This window comes from Corvus brachyrhynchos, unplaced genomic scaffold, assembly GCF_000691975.1.
Source record: "Corvus brachyrhynchos isolate BGI_N302 unplaced genomic scaffold, ASM69197v1 scaffold245, whole genome shotgun sequence".
Taxonomy (NCBI): Eukaryota; Metazoa; Chordata; class Aves; order Passeriformes; family Corvidae; genus Corvus; species Corvus brachyrhynchos.
Window position 1 is genome coordinate 678,383 of NW_008238988.1, and position 20,900 is coordinate 699,282.

Consider the following 20,900-nt stretch of genomic DNA (forward strand, 5'->3'; position numbering starts at 1 on the left):
GTGGGAGCTGGCAGCTGCAGGGGATGAAATGCAGAACACAAGAGTAAGACCCGGGAGGATGAGCCCATCCCCACCTCATATCAGATCACCTTTAGCCACTTTTCACATCCTCCTTGAATAAGAAGCTGAACAGTGCTGGTACACAGGGACAAGGACTACAATCAATGAACAGTGCCTGCATGGGGTCCTTAACACCCACAGAAATCAATGGCAATATCTTTCAACCTCAGCCCCTGTCAGATTATGCTTGCAGCAGTAATGGAGGCGTAAATACGAGGAGCAATAAATGAGCAAACTGCTAATTGTGAAGCTTTCCCATGTATTCTCAGTGAAATTAGCAGTGAATGCAGGTCGCTGGGTGCCTAACCAGGCACAAGATGGTACTTGCTCGGCAATTGCTCACTGCTAAAGCCGCTTACTTTCATGGGGGCATGCAGGAGCACGTTACCACCCACCGCACACACATTACTTGAAATTACTGCCCTAAATGACTGCATGTGAATTTTAATTCAAAACGAAGCCTAAATCAGGTCTCAAACCGTACCTAGATTATGAAGGGGAAGTTATATAAAGTTATTTGGTAAACTACACCCTGTATTTTACCTTTATCTCTGTTATTATCAGACCTTTCCCACTTTTTCTTCATGTGGCAAGAGATGAACTGGTAGAGTACAGACCAATGGGGAAAGGACAAGGCGATAGTCAGCAAACACCAGAATGACAGAAACACCAAGAAAGATGACGAAGTATTTGAGGTGGTAAAAAAGGGACATAAAAATAAATTGCAGAGGGAAATTTCACACCAAAGGATGGTATTTCTTGAGAACAAACTCCACGATATTTGACTGTGACAGTCTCCTAAATGAAATGGTGCACTTTTTTTCAGGAACTGAGAATCAGAAAGAGCATGTAGAGTGTGGAGAGGATGCTGGGATGCTGCATGGTCAGGAAAATGGACAGACTGATGTACCTGATCTCCATCTCTGAAACTGAGATCTCACCATAAAGCACTTTTATCATGAAGAATAAGAAAGAAGTCGTTTGCAGAGACTCAAACAGTTTTCAGCTTCAAGTCTCTGCAAATTAATACACTTTGTAGGAAAAAACAGTCAAATGTAGTGTTTATTCTAAGCACTTTACCGCCTCAGACTCATTAACCTGGTATCTTACATGCTGTCTTTGTAATGCAAATTTGCTAAAATACTGTGCTTTTCATAAAACATTCATACAGACAAGCTCACACTACTCAAATACCAACTGTAAGTGGAGCAAAAATACACTTACTTTTTCCTAATATTTCGGCTCTGCACCTAAGTCTTATCTGCACAAGCAGTTTGTGAGAAGCCTTCTGCTGTTGCTGCTGCCACTGTAGCATAAAGGTGGAAGATTTCCCAAAGCAGCTGATGTAGGCAATTATAAACTGAATTACCACATGCCAAAGCCAAATAAAAAGACTTTGTAGAAGGTACCTGCAGCAGAGGTTTTTTGAGGAAGAGAGATCATTACAGAGAGGAGGAGAGATATCCTGCATTTAAGGCCAAACATTGCACATACTGCACCTGTTTGCAGAGCTCCTCTTTAGGAGCCACCTGCCCTGCCTGCAGCACATCACAGGAGTTTGCTGGGCACCCTCACTGTGCAGCACCAGGCACACTGCTTCCAACTGCTGAACTGGCAGGACAGGATACATCCATCCAACAACATGGGCAGCCCAGCAGGAGATACTAAATCATCTCAATAAGGTCTCCAGCCCAGCTTGACCCACACAGTGAGAGATGCCTCAGGGCTGGAGAGGGCTGAGGGAAGGGACAGGTTCCTGGTTTATGACTTACACAGCTGTGGAGAAGGACCAGAACATCACCTTAAGGGTTCAGTGTTACAACAGCACTCTCCCTCCTCCAATGGACTTGGATCTTGGAACATGAACTACCACAGCAAAGCCATGGCCTGCTGAGATTCACAATACAAATTGCACTAAACCAAATTCAAATACGTAGGACAAATGCAGGAAATTTTGGGAGCTTTCCCTCCTCCCTCCACACTTACCAACTACTTTTGTTTCAAGACAATCTGTAACTGTGTCATCTCAAATTAAACTCTGAGCAACTGCTCTCATCCTGTATTTAGTTTTGAAAACTCCCATTTCTTTTTCAGGCCTGAAGAAGGGCCCACAAACCTGGAAAATGTCTAAGTTTTACAACTGTACCAGTTGGTCTGACAGAAGAAGACACTACCTTTCCAGACTTCCCAGAGCTATGAGGCAGAAGTCAACAACATTGCCTGAGGTGCCAGAATCATCTACACTGGTTTTCATCAGGTTCAGAGCTACAACACAAAGGTAACCAACATGAGGCATCTTAACAAGAGGTTTTCTGTATTCTGCATAATAACATGCCAACTGCAAGCCAGATGTACTTCCCAACCTGTCTGCTAGACCTGGTTCCCACTCACCCAAAACACATCAAGGTTCCATTACAGCTTCTGAGCACAGGGGACTTCCTGAAGGAAACCAGGTCCTCAGGGGGATGATGCACACACACATCACTGGGATGCACCCACACCACACAGGCACAGCATGGCAAGGGCCTGGAGGCTGGGAACTGCACCCAGAACGACTACCCTGCAGTACAGGCATAACCAAAGTGAATCAGGCTTAACACGAAACTTTGAAATTGTTAAAATAAATTAGCAGTCACAAACACAAAACAAAACAACAAAGAAACCCATCCAAAAAAACCCTCAAACACCCTCCTCACCACCCAAAGAAAACCTCCAAATCCAACAAAGATTCGGGCAGGACCTATAATCAAAATAAAACCGAAACAGTAATTTTGCATATGAGCTTCATAACATGTTAAGAAAATAAGTACTTGTTCAAACACCTGCAATGATTTCTCAGATTCAGGAGAAGAGAGTGAACATACTGAAACCTGGTTGGTTTCGAAATTCAGTTCATTTGGCACATCCTCCACTTCTGCAAGAAAACAAACAGCAAAGGCAGACAAGCCATGGCATGAGCAGCTCTGCACTCTCCTGCCCACCTGCCTGAAGCCCGACTCAGAGGAACCTCCCTGGCTACACCAGCTTAGCTTCATCTTTACACTCAGTCCTCAGCCTGTCCATTAAAATGGTCAATAGCAATGCCAGCTGAGAAACGTCCATCACTGGGAACTCCTTTTTACAGGTCACTGGCCAACCAGACAACAACAGCTTCTAGCCATGACTGACCTCTCTGCGACACGAACCGCTGATTTCCAGAAGAAAGACAAGCCATGAGCCATCCATTTTCTTAATCATAATTAAAACAAAACCAAAACCACTCAACTGTTTCTATATGAATTTGTTTGTACAAAATAAAAATGTGCAATCATCCTGCTACTTTTCTGGAGACTGAACACTAATGTAATAAGAATCTGAATGCATTCAGTTCATCTACTGTTGAACAGAAATCAGCATCACAACAGTCTGGATAACGAAATGTTCTGCTGCACAGACCTCCAAGCAAGCTGACAAAACAGATTCAGATGGGTGTGTCTTATGATGGAAAAATTAACTGTGATAAAGAATAAAATGCCCCTTAGATATGTTGTTTTCAGAGTCATTAAGATGCAAAAGGAGTTTTAAAAAAATGCCATCTCCATAAAGTTCAAGCTCATGTATGAAAAAGCAAACAAACCTGCCTGGATGACTGGCTGTTTGCAATACTGGCTCTGGCGACACTGGCTTCTTTAGTTGATCAGTCCTGCTCCCAACTGTGCTATACAGAGCTGTATGATGCAGATAGATCTGGGGGTTTTAAGAAAAATGGAGCAAAACCAGCACAACACACACTGAAGTCTGTATTAAAGAAAAAAGCTTAACACCAGTTACTTCCTCTTGCAAACATTTTTAATGTTTGCTATTTGCAGAGATTCTCAATCAGAGACAGACTGCATCATGTTTGACTCCAGTGAAATGTCTCCTGAGAAAGTCTGCCTTGATCTAAGATTCTCATACTTGGGTTTTAATTTCCAGTTATATTTACAGGAATCTGCTTCCTCCAATTTCCTAATTGAGAATCCATGGCTTGAAATATGCCCATCAGCTATCATATGACTGCAAATCAACTATCTACTTAACCAAGAGATACACACTCTCAGGCTTCAGAAAATAATTAGGCACCCCAGATTTTCCTGCAGCTTCCAGAAGAGCAAATGTCAACAACCACATCAACAGCCAAGACCACTGGTCCCATCCAGCCTCACAGCTCCTGTACCCCGACGTCTCAGTGATTCACGGAATTGCTACCACAGTAACCAGAAAGATACATGGAAATGACACAACAAACCCACAACTGGCTGCCTGTGTCCAGTTCCTGCTCTGAGCTGAACTCCTACTCACCAGGCTCTTGGTCCTTAGTGGATATGCACTCTTTGATGGACTCAGTTATGCCAAGACTAGCAGCAGTGGGGAGTGGGCCAAGCAAGGATTCCAGTGCAGGGGGTCTTACAAGAGTTTCATTTCCATTTCTGCATTCTCCATCTTCATTACTTTTATCTCTATCCTTCTCATTAAGTTCATCATAAAAGTCCTTGTTTAAGTGATTAGCAGCTGCTTCTAGTTCCTCATCTTCTGCCTCCTCCTCTCCAAGTATGCTAGAGGCATTATCTTCTATAGAATCTGTAAGGGGAGAAAACCCAACAGATCACTGCATACCATCTGTTACAGAAACTAAATAAATAGAGAAGCACTCGAAAATCTTTAGAGGTAATCTGTAAAAGAAATACACAATATTTTAGTTCAATGTATGAATACATGGAGTTTCCAGATGCTCTTCAAATTCATTACCTTGAGTATTAAAATGTATTTTTGTGACTACAGTCATCATTTAAAACAGAAGCATCATCTTATCACATTAGGTAAAAGGGCTTTGTGAGACAAGTCAGCTATTTCCTGGTATAACTGCAAATTAAAAATAGCCAGTTCAACCTGCACATAGCCCTTCCATATGGGAAGTCAACTGGGGAATTTGGCGACAGAAGGGTCTAGATACTGGTCCACTGCACTTTCAGTGATGAAAAGAAACATTCTCAGGTGCCAGTGCCAAGCTTATACTGCACCAGGAAAGAAAAACAACTGAAATCATTAATGAACTATCCCTGCAATGAACAATGTGGTTGTTTTGAAGACTCATTTATGAACCACCTATTTGGCAGAGAGAACCCCAATGCAAGAGATCTTGTACTGTGAAAACATATATATGATCACATTTATCACCGTAACATTCATACACTTCAGACTGCCAGATCTGAACTCAATACTATTTAAGGAGTCATAAGACTTTATAGACTTACCATCTTTAGTGAAATTTGCAAATACGCCTTTTGCTTTCGGTCTACTGTTTTCTAATTCAATCTCTATTTCATCTTGGTAGCTCGATATTTCTCCTGTGGTGTTGAAATAAAAGTAAAACTCAGCAATCATTGATGTAATATTGAAGAAATGAGTGATATGTTACACTAAACACAACTTATACCTTCAAAATCCTCCAGCTTTTTTGATAGTGCCTTCTCAAGCTGAAATGACAATAAACAAAATAAACATTAAATTACTAAAAAAATATGCACAATTTTGAACTGTTTGTGAGCTGTATATAGACACAAAGAATGGCAGGGTATTTCAAAAGCATAAGCAGGTTTTGAATCACCACTGAAATTACTTTGTAGTGTTAGACAGGTATGACAGACAGGTCTCAAAATACTAACCAATTTCAAATGTTATCTCCCCCATCTCTATACTTCAAAAGGAGCCTTCTCTCTGGCAAGCTGCAAATAAAAGGCCTCATTCTCCAGCAGTCAGACTCTGTGACTGTGCCTATAGATGTGGGAAGTGCAAGGACAGTGCTAAGACTGGAGTGTCCACACCAGACAGAGCACACTGGTGATAGCAGAGTGAAGCTCTGACCTACAGCACCTGGCTGGTTCTTGAGAACATCACTAATACCCCTACAGACCTTAAATGATAGCACAGTTAGAGCAAACATAAACCCTAACAAACCAATAATGTAAGAATTGACTATGACAGCAGTAAAATCTTCTCTGCTGCCAGCTTTACTTCATGATTTGTAAAGAAATCAAGCCACATGAGAACTAATCTCTGTGGAAGCAGGTGGTGTACCACACAAAACCACCAGCAGTCTCATTGAAGTAAATGGGTTATTGTTTTCCTATCTATTTAAATAAAGTTCCGTGTAATGGCACTTCTCCTGATCACAGGTATCACCTTAAAAACAGTGCACATTTCTGATCTGTGACATTTTTAATTGGGAAACTATCCCAGTGCTGCAGAACAGAATGGGTTAAACATGAACTTGTTCAAAATGGTACAGCACGAGCTATGAGAAAGATGCAGATAGAAGAAACTGCAAAAATCACATCCTGTTGCACAGAACAGAACACCACGGTGAAGACTGCAGAACATCCTGCAGCAAGATAAGCAAGTGCACAAAAGGAAAAGTAACATTACAGCTTGCTATGCATTAGCTAGCACAGACAGAACAAATGGAAATTGTTATACAGAGGCTTAAACAGTATAAATATCTGTGCCTCTGTTCAATAAATGTCCTTCCATCACCGATGCTTGGTCCATGTGTGTTTCAATCGTTATTATCCATTTGCCAATAAATCAAAAAATATCTTTAGTTAATGGGTATCGTATGCTCATCTAACTAATGCTCATCCTTCTCTCAAGGACTTCGAAATAAATGTACTAAACCTTACCAAGGGCTGGTCAGTTAGGATTTAGCATTAACTGATTCAAAAGGGAATGCGCAGAGGGAGGAGAGAGAAAAGAAACACAGAAGATATCAGATTCAGAATTTACCTGCTGTATCTTCAATTTTTTTTGACCAGCTGTAAACGAAGGAGGATCACATTCTTCTTCCAAGTCAATCTTCATAAACTCATCTATGGTTAGCTGACTGGTTGGTGTATCTTCAAACTCTGTCAACCTACCAAAGCATACAGCACATGACCAAAACATCCTCAAGAACTCTTTTGAAAGTAACAAAATTTGCAAGCTGCCAAGCTATGGAATAAACATGTCATCCTTAGCAACTCTGGCTCAAACACAGACTACATTAAAACTGAAGTGCTACTAATTGTTTCATCTGCTGCAAAGAAAGTATCTTTTCATATCCCAAATTAGCTTTTGATTTATTAGAGTATGTAACACACATTTTTTTTTGATGAACAAAGATTGAACAGAAATACTGCAGACCCTACGGTCAATTAAGTAGAGACAAAACTAAGACAATAAACACGGCTCATTCCTCCCCTCTCGTTGCTTTTGTTATCAACAGCAACAACAAAATGGATTCACCAAATAAAATATCTGTCATCATAGTTTAGGAGTATGCTCAAAAATCTTCCTGATATGTCAGCATGATTAATTTACACAAAGCAAATGTTAAAGTAACGTCTCTTAAGCAGGCTGGAAGAGGGACAAGAAATAACCTTCCCAGGACACACAGAAGCAGTGGTAAAATAAATTGATCATTTTCACATCACACAGATGAAATAGATGGATGAACATAATTTGACAATAATAAACTTTGAATTTGTTTAATGTTTGCATTTTAAAAGTCCCTACCTATGTGAGAGACAGGACTGGCTTCATGGGGAATTGCCATGAAAGCAGCTGAATCTTTCAGAGGAATTCAATCTTAAATAAGATCACGTGGTCATAACTTAATCCACAAATACCAGCATTTTATACAGGTGGCTGAGAATGAGCACATCCATTTTACAGATGGAGAAAATGAGACAAAAGGTTAAGTACAAAGCCAGGTCAGGAAACGTCTGGCAGAATGTTCCTCTGACAGAAAGTGCCCTTTTAATAATATCAACATTTTCCATGGGAAAATGGCAATGATGGGTCTGCAGCTGCTTCGCTGGAATATTCCCATCTTCCAGAGGAAGCAGAGCTGACAAAGGCTTCCATCTGCAAAGCTTAGGAACTAAAAATGGTGATTCAGTGCTCTCAGCACGGGACCTTTTTGCATTTCTCTCCCCCTAAAAACAGTTGTGGTTTTCTCCTCAGTTTTCTCCTCTACCTCTGGTTGCAATGAAACTCCTTCCGAAGGAGGAATTTTCTCTAGGACAGAAATTCAGTTTCTAGCCAATACCAGGGTCAACGCCAAGAGCACGGAGCCACATTCTCCTGCTACATCCTCATCAGTCTCTGTGTTTCTTCCTTTATAAATTGAGGAGCAAGACAAGACAGCCCGTACGGAGGGGTGTAGACAGGCTGTAACTTTGCCCGGAGGCATCCCACTCCTGGAGCAGAGGCCAGAGGACACAGGCAGCATCTCATGCCATGAAATGCACAGAGAAAGCCGGGCACCTCTGTGTAACTCCAACAGCAAGCAGCACTGAGCCGGTGCATGGCTATGCCAGCCAGAATTAGTGCTGCTGAGGATAAGAAAGCCTCTGAAAACTAGACTTGCTTTTGGAATTCAAGCATCTCCACAAAGCTCCAAATTAGCCATGTACTTGAGAGTGACTGACAGCCCAAACCCTTCCCTCAGAGTACCAGGGACCAGCTCCCTCCTCCTCTCTTTCAGATCAAATTGGAAAGGAGAGGAGGATGCTGTTGGCAGCAGCAGCACCCAGCTTTTAATTAAAAAGACTAGAAATCTTTCTCGGCGTTAAAGGGCTTCCAGAATGCATTACCCACCTTCCAGGAGGGAGCCACATCTATCAGGCTAGAGGTAAAACCTGGCTAGGGCACTGTTATTATTATTTTAATTCAGGATTCACTTAATGTCAAGCCCATCTATCATTTGAGGAGCATGGATCTTCCCAGTCACCATCATTAAAGAACAGCCATCCATCTCTCCACGAATTAATCATGTACTCACAGGCAGCCCCACTTCAGCAAGACTCTTCCTCCCAACCAGCCTCGCCTTGTTAAATATTACTCTCCTCCCAGTGTTAAAAGCCAAGGTGCACTTTGGCAAAGACACACAGTTTGTTTACTCAACACTTGCTCCGAGTGTGAGATGAGCTGCCAGAGCCAGAGCCCCACCAAAGTGGCACCACCTCTGCGCATGCCAAGCAGCCAGGAAAGCACCAGGAGCAGAACCCATGAAGTCAGGCTGGGGACAAGATGACCATGCCTGGGTGTCAGCACCTAACCCCATGCACGTCTGCCTGCAGACACTTCAGGCTCTGTCTGTCCCCCTCCTGTCCACAGTGTCATCTGACTCACATCACGTACCCTGTACCCATCAGAGCTCAGCCCTGGGGTGAGCCAATGTGCTGGAGCCAGCATGATCTCCAGCTGAAGCACCAGCTTCCACCCTGAGCTGGAATGGCAGGATGGGTCTCTCCCTACACCTTTGGCGTGTCTGCACTAGGACAGGGCAGAGCTACATCGTGTTTGCTGCCAAGGAGCTCAAACCCACAGCACGGCACGGTTCAACCATCTGACCGGGCCACCAGCACCCAGTCCCATGCCCGTGCCCTCCTTTCCTCAGTCCTGATGTGAGCCAAGCAGGGTAGGGCTGACCACCCGGTGGGGAGGGCTGCCAGCATCACAGTTTAAGCACAGACTGGTGGTGATACAAGTTTAGAGCACCATGTTATTTTTTCACTTCCCTCAGGTCTTGCCACCAAGGCTCTAGCCCTCCTCTCAAAATGAGGAACCATCCCTGATGGTCAGGACACCAGCTTGAGCATCATCTCCATGGGAGAGCAAGCTGCACACTCAACATTTTCTCCTTTAACTTGATATAAATAAATACCTGCGTTTACCAACCACTCGCCTGCCTCAACATTTTACATTGGCTGATATCCTGTCTACAAATTTTTAAACATTTCTTTAATTTTATCCACTGTTTGGACACATGCCACCAAGGCAACAAACTGATGCTGCAGCAGTCTGCACCACATGAAACAAAGCAGCATTAGTTTGGCAGTTAAGAAAAACTGACGCAACCTTAATTATAAACACAATAATTTTGGGGGCAAGGGAGTGGCTTCATGAAAAAAAAAAATAGCTACAGGCTATTTTTCAAGTCCCACATAAAAATGCTATCCACGTTCATTTTTCACTTTTGTTAACCTACAAAAATTTAATAAGAGTTGCCACTTTAAGTTATGCACAGACAGAGGGAAAATAAACAGATATACAAATTAAAATATTATTTCCTTGGCATAAATTCAAAAAGGCTCTAAAAATTGAAATTTGGCAGACAAGGATCTTCTATTTATAGTCAAAGCAGAGGCAACCACTGCAGCTCAGGCTAAGATTCAACTTCCAGGATAAACCGTCCTCTTACAGTTTCTCACAGCAAACTCTTTCAAGCAAATTCCTTTGGGAGAAAAGTTTTTCCAGAGCCTGGTGTCATCTGCCTCTAACTTCAACCCTTTTTTACAAAGAAAAATTTCCACAGTTGTTGTTTCATCCATTTACAGACAAAACCACACCTCTGCTTCTGATAAAGCACTTTTGTGCACAAACCAGCAAACCGATTCTGTTCACACTTAATTTAACTCCCAATAAGGGAAAATGGGTCAATCATTTTGAAGTTACATGCAATGTCCTTTTTACTTCGTTTTGTTCCAGGGATACCCTCCAGTGGAGACTCCTGAATCCAGTCTACAGTGATGGAAAAAACAGACTCGTGTGTGCAGCTGAGGGCTCGGTTTTAATGTTTAATTGAGATTCTGCAAGCAGTGGGGTGCGACGAAGCACACAAAAGAACAAGGACTTCTGGAGTCCAACTCACAAATGCTTCAGAAGCCCAAGTTCAAAGCCCAAGAGGGACTTCTAAGCAGAGACCATTTAGGAACAGCCCCGGTGTCCTCCTACCTATAGACAATAATCATCAAGCTCTAGAAAGCAGGCAGCATGAGCAGAGATTATGTTGTGCTGCATCTCCATACAGAAGGGCAAACAAGTTACAACTTCAGAGACAGTTGTTTTTTAAAGAGGGAGCATGGGGTTTAGCCTGAGCCATCAGCCTTTAAGTTACCTGTTGTGAGAGGTCTTTTTAAAGTATTTAAAGTATTTTATCAATACTTTAGAAAAATAATAAGCTGAATATGACACACTGTTAGCAGAAATATGTGAAAAAAAATCTTTATTGCAAGACAAACTGGTGCTGGTAATTAAAACTCCCCTGAGTTTTCCCAAATTAACAATATAATTAAAACCGTAAATAATAACTTACATGGTATCTACATAATCTTAACTGTCATATCAATTACAAATATTCTAGTAATAGATCAGCTGATTTGACACCTCAGACAATTCCAAACTCTGGAAAAGTAAGGGATGTACTTTTGTGTCTTAGTGAAGAACCAGAATACTGCAGAACATCCCCACTGTTTTAACTTGACCCTCATCAGTGCTTCCAAACCTGTGCACTCACAGGAGAGAAGCTCAGCATTCCCACTGGTGTTCAAACCATCACTGTTTCTATACCACAAATCTAACCATCTATTGCATCATCCTTCTCTCCTTATTTTTTTCCAAGCCATACAATGTTTAGACATGACCTATTTATGGAAGTATGTGAACACATACCCTAAAAGTGATACTCAATATAGAACATGTATCAGAAACAGTTATTAAATGCTTCCTACATGACATAACAAAAACTTTTTCCAGTAGCCACCAGTAAGTAGAGTAAACAGTACTTACCAGTAAGTAAACAGAAGAGTAATCTCCTGATATGTAAACATTGTACATATATATACTTTTACATGTACTTTCAGCAATATAAAAGGTAGTTTTACGCCTGTATGAATGAGCAGCTCATTACTAAAGGTAAGGACAAAATCAGAGGTGATCCAGTTGCTGTAGTTTTGCAACTTATAACTTATCACTCGAGCTGTGCTAAATTAGCCTGTCTGTTCCCTGCCCAACACAACTGTTAAGAGAAATATTCTCACCTTTAAACAACTTCCAACATTAATATACATCACCTTTTTTGCAATGGACTAAGAGCATACACACACAGTCATTTACTGCCAATTAATAGGTGAGTGATAATTTATGGGGCTCATTTGCTGGCAACTCTCTGATGTTTCTTTAAGTATTAAAAACAGGTACCTCTAAAGATTGTACTAAATAAAGCAGCCTTTAGAATTAGTTCCTGTTACTTGCTCACACCAACACAGAGATTTAAAACTGTCACAAATTCATTAGCATAAATTTTAAAGACCCAATTCTACAAATGCTTACACACAGAGTTAACTTGCATTAACACTTGTGGCCCACTGTCAGCCCCTGGATAATCCCACTAGCAGACATCCCTGGGCATTCCAGAACTCTCTCAGTCCAAACCACCTGAAAATTTTTGCTCTTTTTTTTCCCCCTGATTCAAATGCTCACACCATGCTAACGAAACAAAACGTGTTAGCATTCCTTAAAATTCTGCTTCATTAGTGTGGTTCCTCTGCTGTGGTCTGCCAAAAGCACTCTATGATCTCCTGGAAAAGAAAAATAGAGCTGCTTAATTTCTTAACAGCCACTCAGATGAGGAAAGTCAAACAAAGGAAAACTATTTACAAGATCTAAGCCTGAGTTAGTGTGAATAAGTTACTGACTGTTTCAAAAGTAAGAGTCACCAATTTTGAAATTATATTTTTAAGTACGATGTACTAAAATGTATTAGGGATCTAATTAATGTATTAACTTGCTAACTGTATAGAAGCTGGATTTATAAAAAGGAACATTGCCTGTGAAATTGGATTCCTCAGAAATAAAACCTTTTTTTATTAAACCAGACAATCCACCTTAGAAAGGTATGCAGTATCAGCCCACATGGATCAAGTTGTATTTTACTCACCATACTAGAAAGGTTTCTAGAAATCATCTGTAAGCCATTTGAATTGATTTAACTGGAGACATGAGATATTTCTCAATTTAGCTTACGGCAGCAGCCACCAGTGAAGGAGCTGCTTGGTTGCTGAGCTGAGATCAGAGCAGACATCACCACAATCTCCTTTACATGAAATAAATTTCCTGGCATTCTAAATGCTTCTCTCCACATCACACTTCAACCAAGAGCCCTTACACAACTCTGGCATTCTGAGCATCCTCGGCCCCTCCATGCTCAAACACCTTAGGTCACCAGCTCTCACTGATCCACAGGATACCCTCCACAGAATTTTAGCACGGCTGTACTTGGATCACAGCCCAACACTGACTTCCACACACCTTTCCCTTTGGTCCCGGCCTTGATAGGGCTTTGATGCTTTGAAAAACAACAACCTCACAGCCACCTCACAGCTACCCAAGTCCTTGTTTCTTTCCCTTCTCATCCTGACTCCAGACTCATGTACGGACCAGCTCCTCGCCTTGCCTGCTCTCACAGGCATCTCTCCAGCTTGAGACAGCAATGGGAGCTTGGACATGAGGCTTATGCCAGCCATATATTACAGAAATTAAAAAAAAAAAAAGAAAAGCTGCAGGCAGTACACTCAGTACATTTATCTCTATGCATAAATCTTTAATTTTTCCAGAAAATTATCACCTCAGTCATTGAAAGAGCTGTAACAGGGTCCTCAGGATATAAGCAAAGGACCGCATTTATCAAAGTCCCTGCAGCATCTACAACTGGTAAATGAAGCTCCTTCGTAAAAGGTCTTGTCTTCCTTCCCGAAACACTATTAGGCTGTGAGAAAAAAAGCATTCACCCCAAAAATGAGATGTTTAAACGCATTCCGGCCTTTCATTCCAATTTCTTCTAAATGAAGCTTTACTGCTTCTGAAGTTCATCACAAATAGGTTTTTTAGCAGACAGTACTTTATGGAACTGAGAAGAAGTATTTTTTATGCAAAAAGCAGTTCAATTTAAAGTGAGCAAGCCAAAGCGGCAAAATGCAAACGTTAGGAAAGATAAGCTGATTTTTTTTTATTTCTATGGAAGAAGTGCCTAAGATCTTCAAACAGGCGTAAGGGCCACGCAGTATTAGATAATGCACAATGGACAAGTATTACAAGAATTATTCTTACTAAAGGTAAGACAAAATTTAGAGCACAGAGAAAGCATGCAACAGGTGAATAAAAAGATGAAGGGGTAGAGCATTTAAAGGTTAAAAAGGCAGAGGCGAAGACACGTGCATTGAACATAGGCACAAATGTGAGGACTGAACTAAATAAAAGGATTGGGTTTATTAAAAGTTAATTTCTGCTACCTCCACGGATGATTACATAGAAAATAACAATTTGACTAATTAGTTAATATTTGTACAGTACTTTGAATATATAAAATGATATATAAGTTAATATAATTTCAATTAGACTGGAAATGAGATAGAATTATCAGTGCATTTATTAATATTTAATAAGTTCGCTTTCAACAACAGCAACAAGCTTTACATTTTAATTGTGTGCTTCAAAACATAAAACTAGAAGGCCCTGTGAAGTAACTACAAAGTTTTCTCTACCACTATTACCAAAAACCCACACATATTAAAAACAAACAAGCACTGCTTTTTAAGCGAAATTAAGAACTCTTGATTGGAAGATGAGTGACTGCACACATGGGCCATGCCTTGTCGCTTTTTCCTTCCAAAACAGGTTCTCCTTATGACCAGGTTGTGAATTTTTATAACCTGGAGATATATCACATTTTTGTGAACCGCCTCCTAAGAGCTACTCCTCCGGCTCAGAGCAGTGAAAGAGGACATAGCCTCCAGGCACGCGGGCTTGGTGTTCTCCAGCTGACTGAGAACAGGGTGAACTAATCCAGTCCCACCAGCTGCACTGCCCAGGACCAGAAATAGTGCCCTTCTCAGGGAAGGGCTGCCAGCCCTTGCTGAGGGTCTCCCCAAAACAAGAATTCCCAATCAGGATTTCCTAAACAGCATCGTTCCCGCATCCTCATCCACACATTCCTGTCCCCTGCCAGGCAGAGGCACATCGTATAGGGCCTTTCCTTGCAGATTTCTGCCATGGGCACCAAAAGTAAACCCAGCTTCCAGTGGTCTGTGCTTCCCCAAGAAGCCAGCTAGGAGCTAAATCAAACCACACAGCAGAACCTGCAGGCTGGAAGTGTCAGCATTATCTGGACTCATGTTGGGTTTCACTTCCAGAGCTGTCAGGGCAAAGCCATCAGCAGTGAGCACAGCATCCAACACCTTCATAAAACACAAAGCAGCAGCAGCAGCTCCTTACCAACCAGAGTAACTATAATTAAAAGGAAATAAAACTGCACATCAAACTGAGAAGCAAAGGAATTTTTAAGACTGTGAAATAAGTTCTTATTCATTTAGACAACTTCTATTTGATGGCATTTTGAAAGGAATTCTTGAAAGAAAAGGAAAAAAACTGGAGTGCAGAAAGAGTTATTCAAAGGTATTTTTTTTTAATTTGCCTTCGTTAAATACTATATAACATGCTCGTATTTGAAAAACATCAATCAAATTTATAGATTCGTGATAAATAGTTGTAATTATAGCTGCCTGAAAATAATTCAGCTGTCACGTTTACCCTGTCAAAGTAAATAAGGCTGTCATTTTAGTTGATGTGTGTGACTTGAGTAAACATTTCAAAGTATGAATTTTGAAGCAAGATCTTCTCGCCTGAAACAATTGCTCAAATTAATTTTCCTTCCAACTCTAATTTATTATGCTCATTTTCTTAGTAAGTACAAATTCTTTAGCTATTTAACCAAAGCATCTTGGAGTAGATCGTGGTGCATAACTCATTAATCATAGAAAATGCACAACTAAAACACATGACCTTTTGGCCAGAAGAAAAAAAGTGGCATTGGTACTGCTCCATCCTTATAGCTGTAGCACCTCGAAGCATTTAAAACACTTCAAATTTATCCCTATACCATGCATAGGAGGAAAATAGCATCATTCCTGTTCCACTAATGAAGATCTGGGGCAAAAACATTTTCCACAATTAATAAGTGACTATTTTTAAGAGGTACTAGGCTTGGTTCGATATGCTTAAGCTGCTTCCAGTAAGATGAAGAGAGACACTAAGGAAGCTTTCTATGGACAAACCTTGGGGGAACAAATATCAGAATATATTGGTGATAGAAAAATTTCCAGCTGTGGGCAACAGAAATCATGGTATTTCAGTTATTTCATTTTTTACTCAACCTATGGGGAACGAGTATGTTGCAACTTTTCAAAAGTAAAATGACAGAAACAGGATATCTGCTTACATCATTAAAATATGGAAAATGCTACTTGATCTTTAAAAAAACAAACACACGAAAAGTACTTGGAAAATTCCCACTTTCAGGGGATCCTTCACTGAACTTGTCATTAGACTCACTGTGCTGTCTTCAATTTATTAGCAGTGCAACACTACCAAAAATGAACACTGCAGCAAAATATTTTGAAAAGTTCTGTTCAGTAAAAGCTTAAAGACAAGACTCTTCACCACTGGATTCAGGATTAATGAAAAAATCACAGTAGACTGTCAGCTTTGAGAATCAATAAATTATTTTTTCTGAGGACATGACAATACTGTTAATATTACTGACACAGCTTTTTTTGCCTTACCTGTTAAATAGGCACAGTGCTCCTTACCATCTGTGCTAAGCATTTGAGGCCTTACATAAGAGGCAAGGAGGTGTTAGTACTTTAAAATGACCATCTAAAACAGATACTTTTTTAATTCGTGGCACGTGTGAAAATAACCTAATTTTCTCCAATGCACATTTATTTTAGACTGTGTCACTGTTCAGTACTGTAAATGAAAGATAAAAGCAGTAAGACTGCACTGACCTTTTCCTTAATGTAGACTCACAAACCTTCACCACCCTGATGACCTCTTTAACAGTCCGTCGGAAATCATGCATTCTGGCCGCCACTAGCAGAGCTAGAGAACAAGCAGGGAAAGTTAATATCAAAAAGAGGGAAATTTCCTGAAGAAAAGCAGAAAACAGTCAGGTAACCATACCCTCTCTGTGTTCCTGCCTTCAGCTAAATAGCTAGAAATGCTTATGCTCAGCTGTGTCCTTGAATACTGGTGATGGACTTGACTTTAAAAAATTTGCTCTCTACCCACTAAGCCGAGCACAAATTGCACCCTGAAAAATTCCGTGCTTTAGTATTGTCATCTACAGCACAAGAACATTTCAATGATCACTTATTTTCAGTTATCATGTTTTTAGCAGAACTCACTGAATTCTGTCCTGAATAAGATCTCCAGAGAAACACTGGATGTGCCTAAGCTGGTCTCCTCATTGCTGCCACTACCATCCCTGTCTTGCTGGTGCCCAAGTGCTCTCCTGCAAGATGCTCTGGACAGCCAGATAACCAGTTGCATTTACATGGTGTGTTGATTCAGAGCACCAGCTCTGCTTTGAAGCACTACCCCCACTCATCATACAGTAGCTCACTGTGCAGAGCAGTTTTAAGCATACAAAAGTGCTTTTTTACAGAAGAAACTAAACCAGAGCTCCACTTCTGGTATGTGTTTAAAGTGTTCCTAAAGGGAACATCAGGGCTGAACTAACAACTGGTCCTTCAATCTATGTGTGGCACAGACATTTAGGCCAGGGAACCAAACTAAACCCAGTCCACAGTCCAACACGTGAGCTGCATATTGCATGGATGGATAGAGGGGGCTCAGCACCACCTGCTTCCATCTATTGATCCATGTCTGTTGAATTAAATTACTTGCTTGTGTGGACACAGCCCATGTAGCGCATCAAAGAGCAGACCGCTCTCCCATAGTCTATACTCAAATTTTTAGCAATGTGCAACAATCAAGTACTATTAACAAAAAGGGGCTAGAAATGTCAAAAAGATTGCATAGTCCTGGGTATCCAAAGGTTTTGAGCATTACTTTTCATTCGTGCATACGCATGTAAGATCTTTCAAATAAAATAAAGCACATACATGAACCCTGTGACTACCTACACTCTTTGTTACTCTGACCTCACTGGCTACTATCTTTTAACGTGGCCCTGCCAAACCCATAGGTTTTATGCAAGCATCATGACAGCAATAGATCTTGGAAAAAGATGAAGAAAGAGAGAAAAATAATTTCACAAAACAGGTCAAAGAGGGCACTTCTTGCATAAGACTCTGTGTAAAGACATAAATCAAACTGCTTGCACTAATGGTGTCATTTTAGCTGACAAAAAAACCTTTTAGCAGTTAGAGCCTGCAGAGTGGGGGCAAGAAAAGCACCAGAAAGGAGCTTAAAAAAAATCCAAACTGTAAGCTACAAAGAATCTGAGCAAGTACTGTAGGAGCAAGGGCAAAAACGAAGTTAGAGTTTCAGAAGCTATTTCGATGAAGACCTATATAATCTGTAGATGCCTGACAGAACAAAACCCCAAGAATGTAGATACCACCAATGAAAGGGGAAAGTCCTCATCTGTTCCAGGCTTTCCCATCCCACCTGCTGTGGGGGAAGGGATATACCCAGGCTCTGACATACCCGCTCCACAGAGCCCCGAGGGCCGGCGGCCGGTGTGCATCCAGTCCCGCTTCATCCTCTGCAGCAGCCTCAGAGCTGTCATGGACACCTCGTGGTTCTTATCCCCAAACTCCAGCATGTGTGCAAAACGAGGAATATACAAACATGGATCTGCAACAGAAAGGAACACAATTATGTCTAACCCTACCATCGATTTAGGAAACGCAGCGCAATGAGGCTGCTGTGTTTGTCTGGCAATCACATACTGTGCTGCAGGGCCAGATCCCCTGACCACCAAGCTTTAGAAGCACCTCTTTAGATAACCTAAAACAAAATACTTTCTTGCTTTATAGAGAAGAGATCTTTAAAACACTGCACAAGCATTCTTACACACTTTTCAGTGCCCAAGGCTGCACAGGCTGACTCTGACAAGTGAGCAGTGTTACTGGTATCAGTGAAATCATGCCCAAAGTGAAGCATTTACAAAAGCTTTTGCAGAATGAGGACATGATCTAGGCCCAAAACTTCTAACGTCTCTCAAAAAGTAACAAGGTAACTTGCATGTTTCATCTCAAACCTAACTACAAAGTAAGCTTCAAAAAAATTTATTTGCTTAAAATCCTCCCTAACAGAAATGTAGTTACCTTCAAAGTCAATTATAGCTGCTTCTCAGACTCATATTCCAAGAATACAAAACACTGTTTATGACAGACGCTAAGACAGACTCTCCATCAGCATAAAGTGCTGGAACCCAGTTAACATCATTAACACTAATACAGTTTACATCAGCCACAGATCTGCCTCCAGATGTATAAACTTATTTCAAGCATTGGTGTTATCAGCTTCAAACTAACCAAAATATGTCAGTATGGATTGTGCTCTGCCTAAACCAATTTATAATTTATCAAACAATCTTGTAAAAGCTACACTTAACACATGTTTACTCTTAGTTGAGATATCAATTTCTCATTTCCTGCCAGCCTTTTATCACTTGACCGAAAATCCATGATGTACGGTAAATTGTTAACTATTAGTCTCAACTCAATTTCCTCGGCTGATCCCCTGTGTGGGCACTTAAACTGATAAAGATGAAAATCCAGCTCAAAACACTGGAAAAATCTTAGGGATTTACAACTAATCAAAGCAGTCTCATTTAGCACCAAGTTCTAACAATGATGCCCTGTTGCTATCCATAATTACCAAGATCACACCATAGGTGATAATGCCTATCAGCCCCGCAGAAGCATTTAAGTGAAAGCACTTATAAAGCAAGAACTTCCAACCTCAAACTTCCTCAAAACTGAAGAAATTCCAGGCTGCAGTCCCCTCCTAAACATGACCCTAAAAATCAAAGGTTTCGGAGAACTTCACCAATCCCCATGATTCTAAGGACAGGTGTTCTGTACTTCCAAGTATGATTTTACTTAAGCCCTACTCTAGAGAAATGACCAATTCCAAATTTAACAACAAAAAACCTCACCATTCAGAAGCCATAGCCTGGGGTTCAACATACATTTAAACTTCGCTCTTTGCACTACAGGAACACGTACAATGTTACAAAGCAACGTCTGGTTTGCTTTTCCATCTCGTCTTACCCGGAGAGTGACCAGCTTCAGCTCCTGCAGCCGCCAGAACGGAGCAGAGCAGAGCAGAGCAAGGAGCCACTCTCAGCTCTCTCTCTGGAGCTGAGTTTCAGAGCTGAGTTTCGGGAGCATTTACACATTTGCATTGTAGCTATTCAGACATTTCTGCTGACATTCATGCCCACAGGTCATTTGACAAAACATTGCACATCGTTAATTTGAATTCTGAAGCTACCAAACAGTCAGAAAATGAATACGTGGGTGGGTTTTAAATAGCAAGCCTTGAAGAAGCCAAAAAAAAAAGTAAGAGAGTGAATATATGAATCAGAAGCAGAACCCGGGTTAGCACAGACATGTCCTGCATGGATGCAAACATTCGAAAATAAATAAATAAATAAATAAATAAATAAATAAACCTTTAGAAGCTGCAAACTCCAAACACGTTGCTTCCTTCCAGAGGCACCAAACCAGCATGGGTGCACTGAGGGCGCCCTGCTCCCAAGGGGGTCGCCTCTGGCTTTGGGTGACCTCTGGGGCTGAAACCTCTCCACTCAAGTGAGCACGTTCCAGTTGGGCAAAACCCCGTTGGTTTTCCTCAAACGGGACGCTGGGGGCCATGAAGCAGATCGCAAGAAAAAGATGATTTCATGTTTTAAAAAAGGAGCATTTGTTTTTCCGAAGTCTTTCCCTTCTCTCCTGATCCCAAATCTGACTTGGAACTCGGACTTTTGGAAGAACTTTGATGCCACACAGAAACTAAGAGGGATGTAAGAACAGTTTGGAGCACTGTTAAAAGTGCTCCCCACCGAAAGTGGTTCCCGGGCCGGCAGGGCCGGCAGCGAAGCGGGAGCCGATCCCCGCTGCAGGTCGCCCGCAGGGAACGAGCACAGTGGCGGGGGTCAGTCCTCGCCGAAAGATCCCGGAGGATGG

General features: G+C 41.3%; 1 protein-coding gene across 3 annotated transcripts in view; it reads right to left on the reverse strand.

Moving 5' to 3' along the window:
- The window catches only part of BRF1 (BRF1, RNA polymerase III transcription initiation factor 90 kDa subunit), a 159,940-nt gene that overhangs the window by 68,621 nt on the left and 70,419 nt on the right, over positions 1-20,900 (reverse strand). Inside the window, exons 1-7 of one of the 3 annotated variants that reach the window (XM_017738853.1) lie at positions 19,983-20,880; positions 18,409-18,558; positions 16,743-16,836; positions 6,862-6,988; positions 5,516-5,555; positions 5,334-5,426; positions 4,381-4,659 (exon numbers count right to left, since the gene is read on the reverse strand). In XM_017738853.1, the coding sequence (XP_017594342.1) occupies positions 4,381-4,659; positions 5,334-5,426; positions 5,516-5,555; positions 6,862-6,988; positions 16,743-16,836; positions 18,409-18,526 (751 nt within the window). In that variant the 5' untranslated portion in view covers positions 18,527-18,558; positions 19,983-20,880. The other 2 variants (XM_017738852.1, XM_008637261.2) reach the window with 2 other exon arrangements.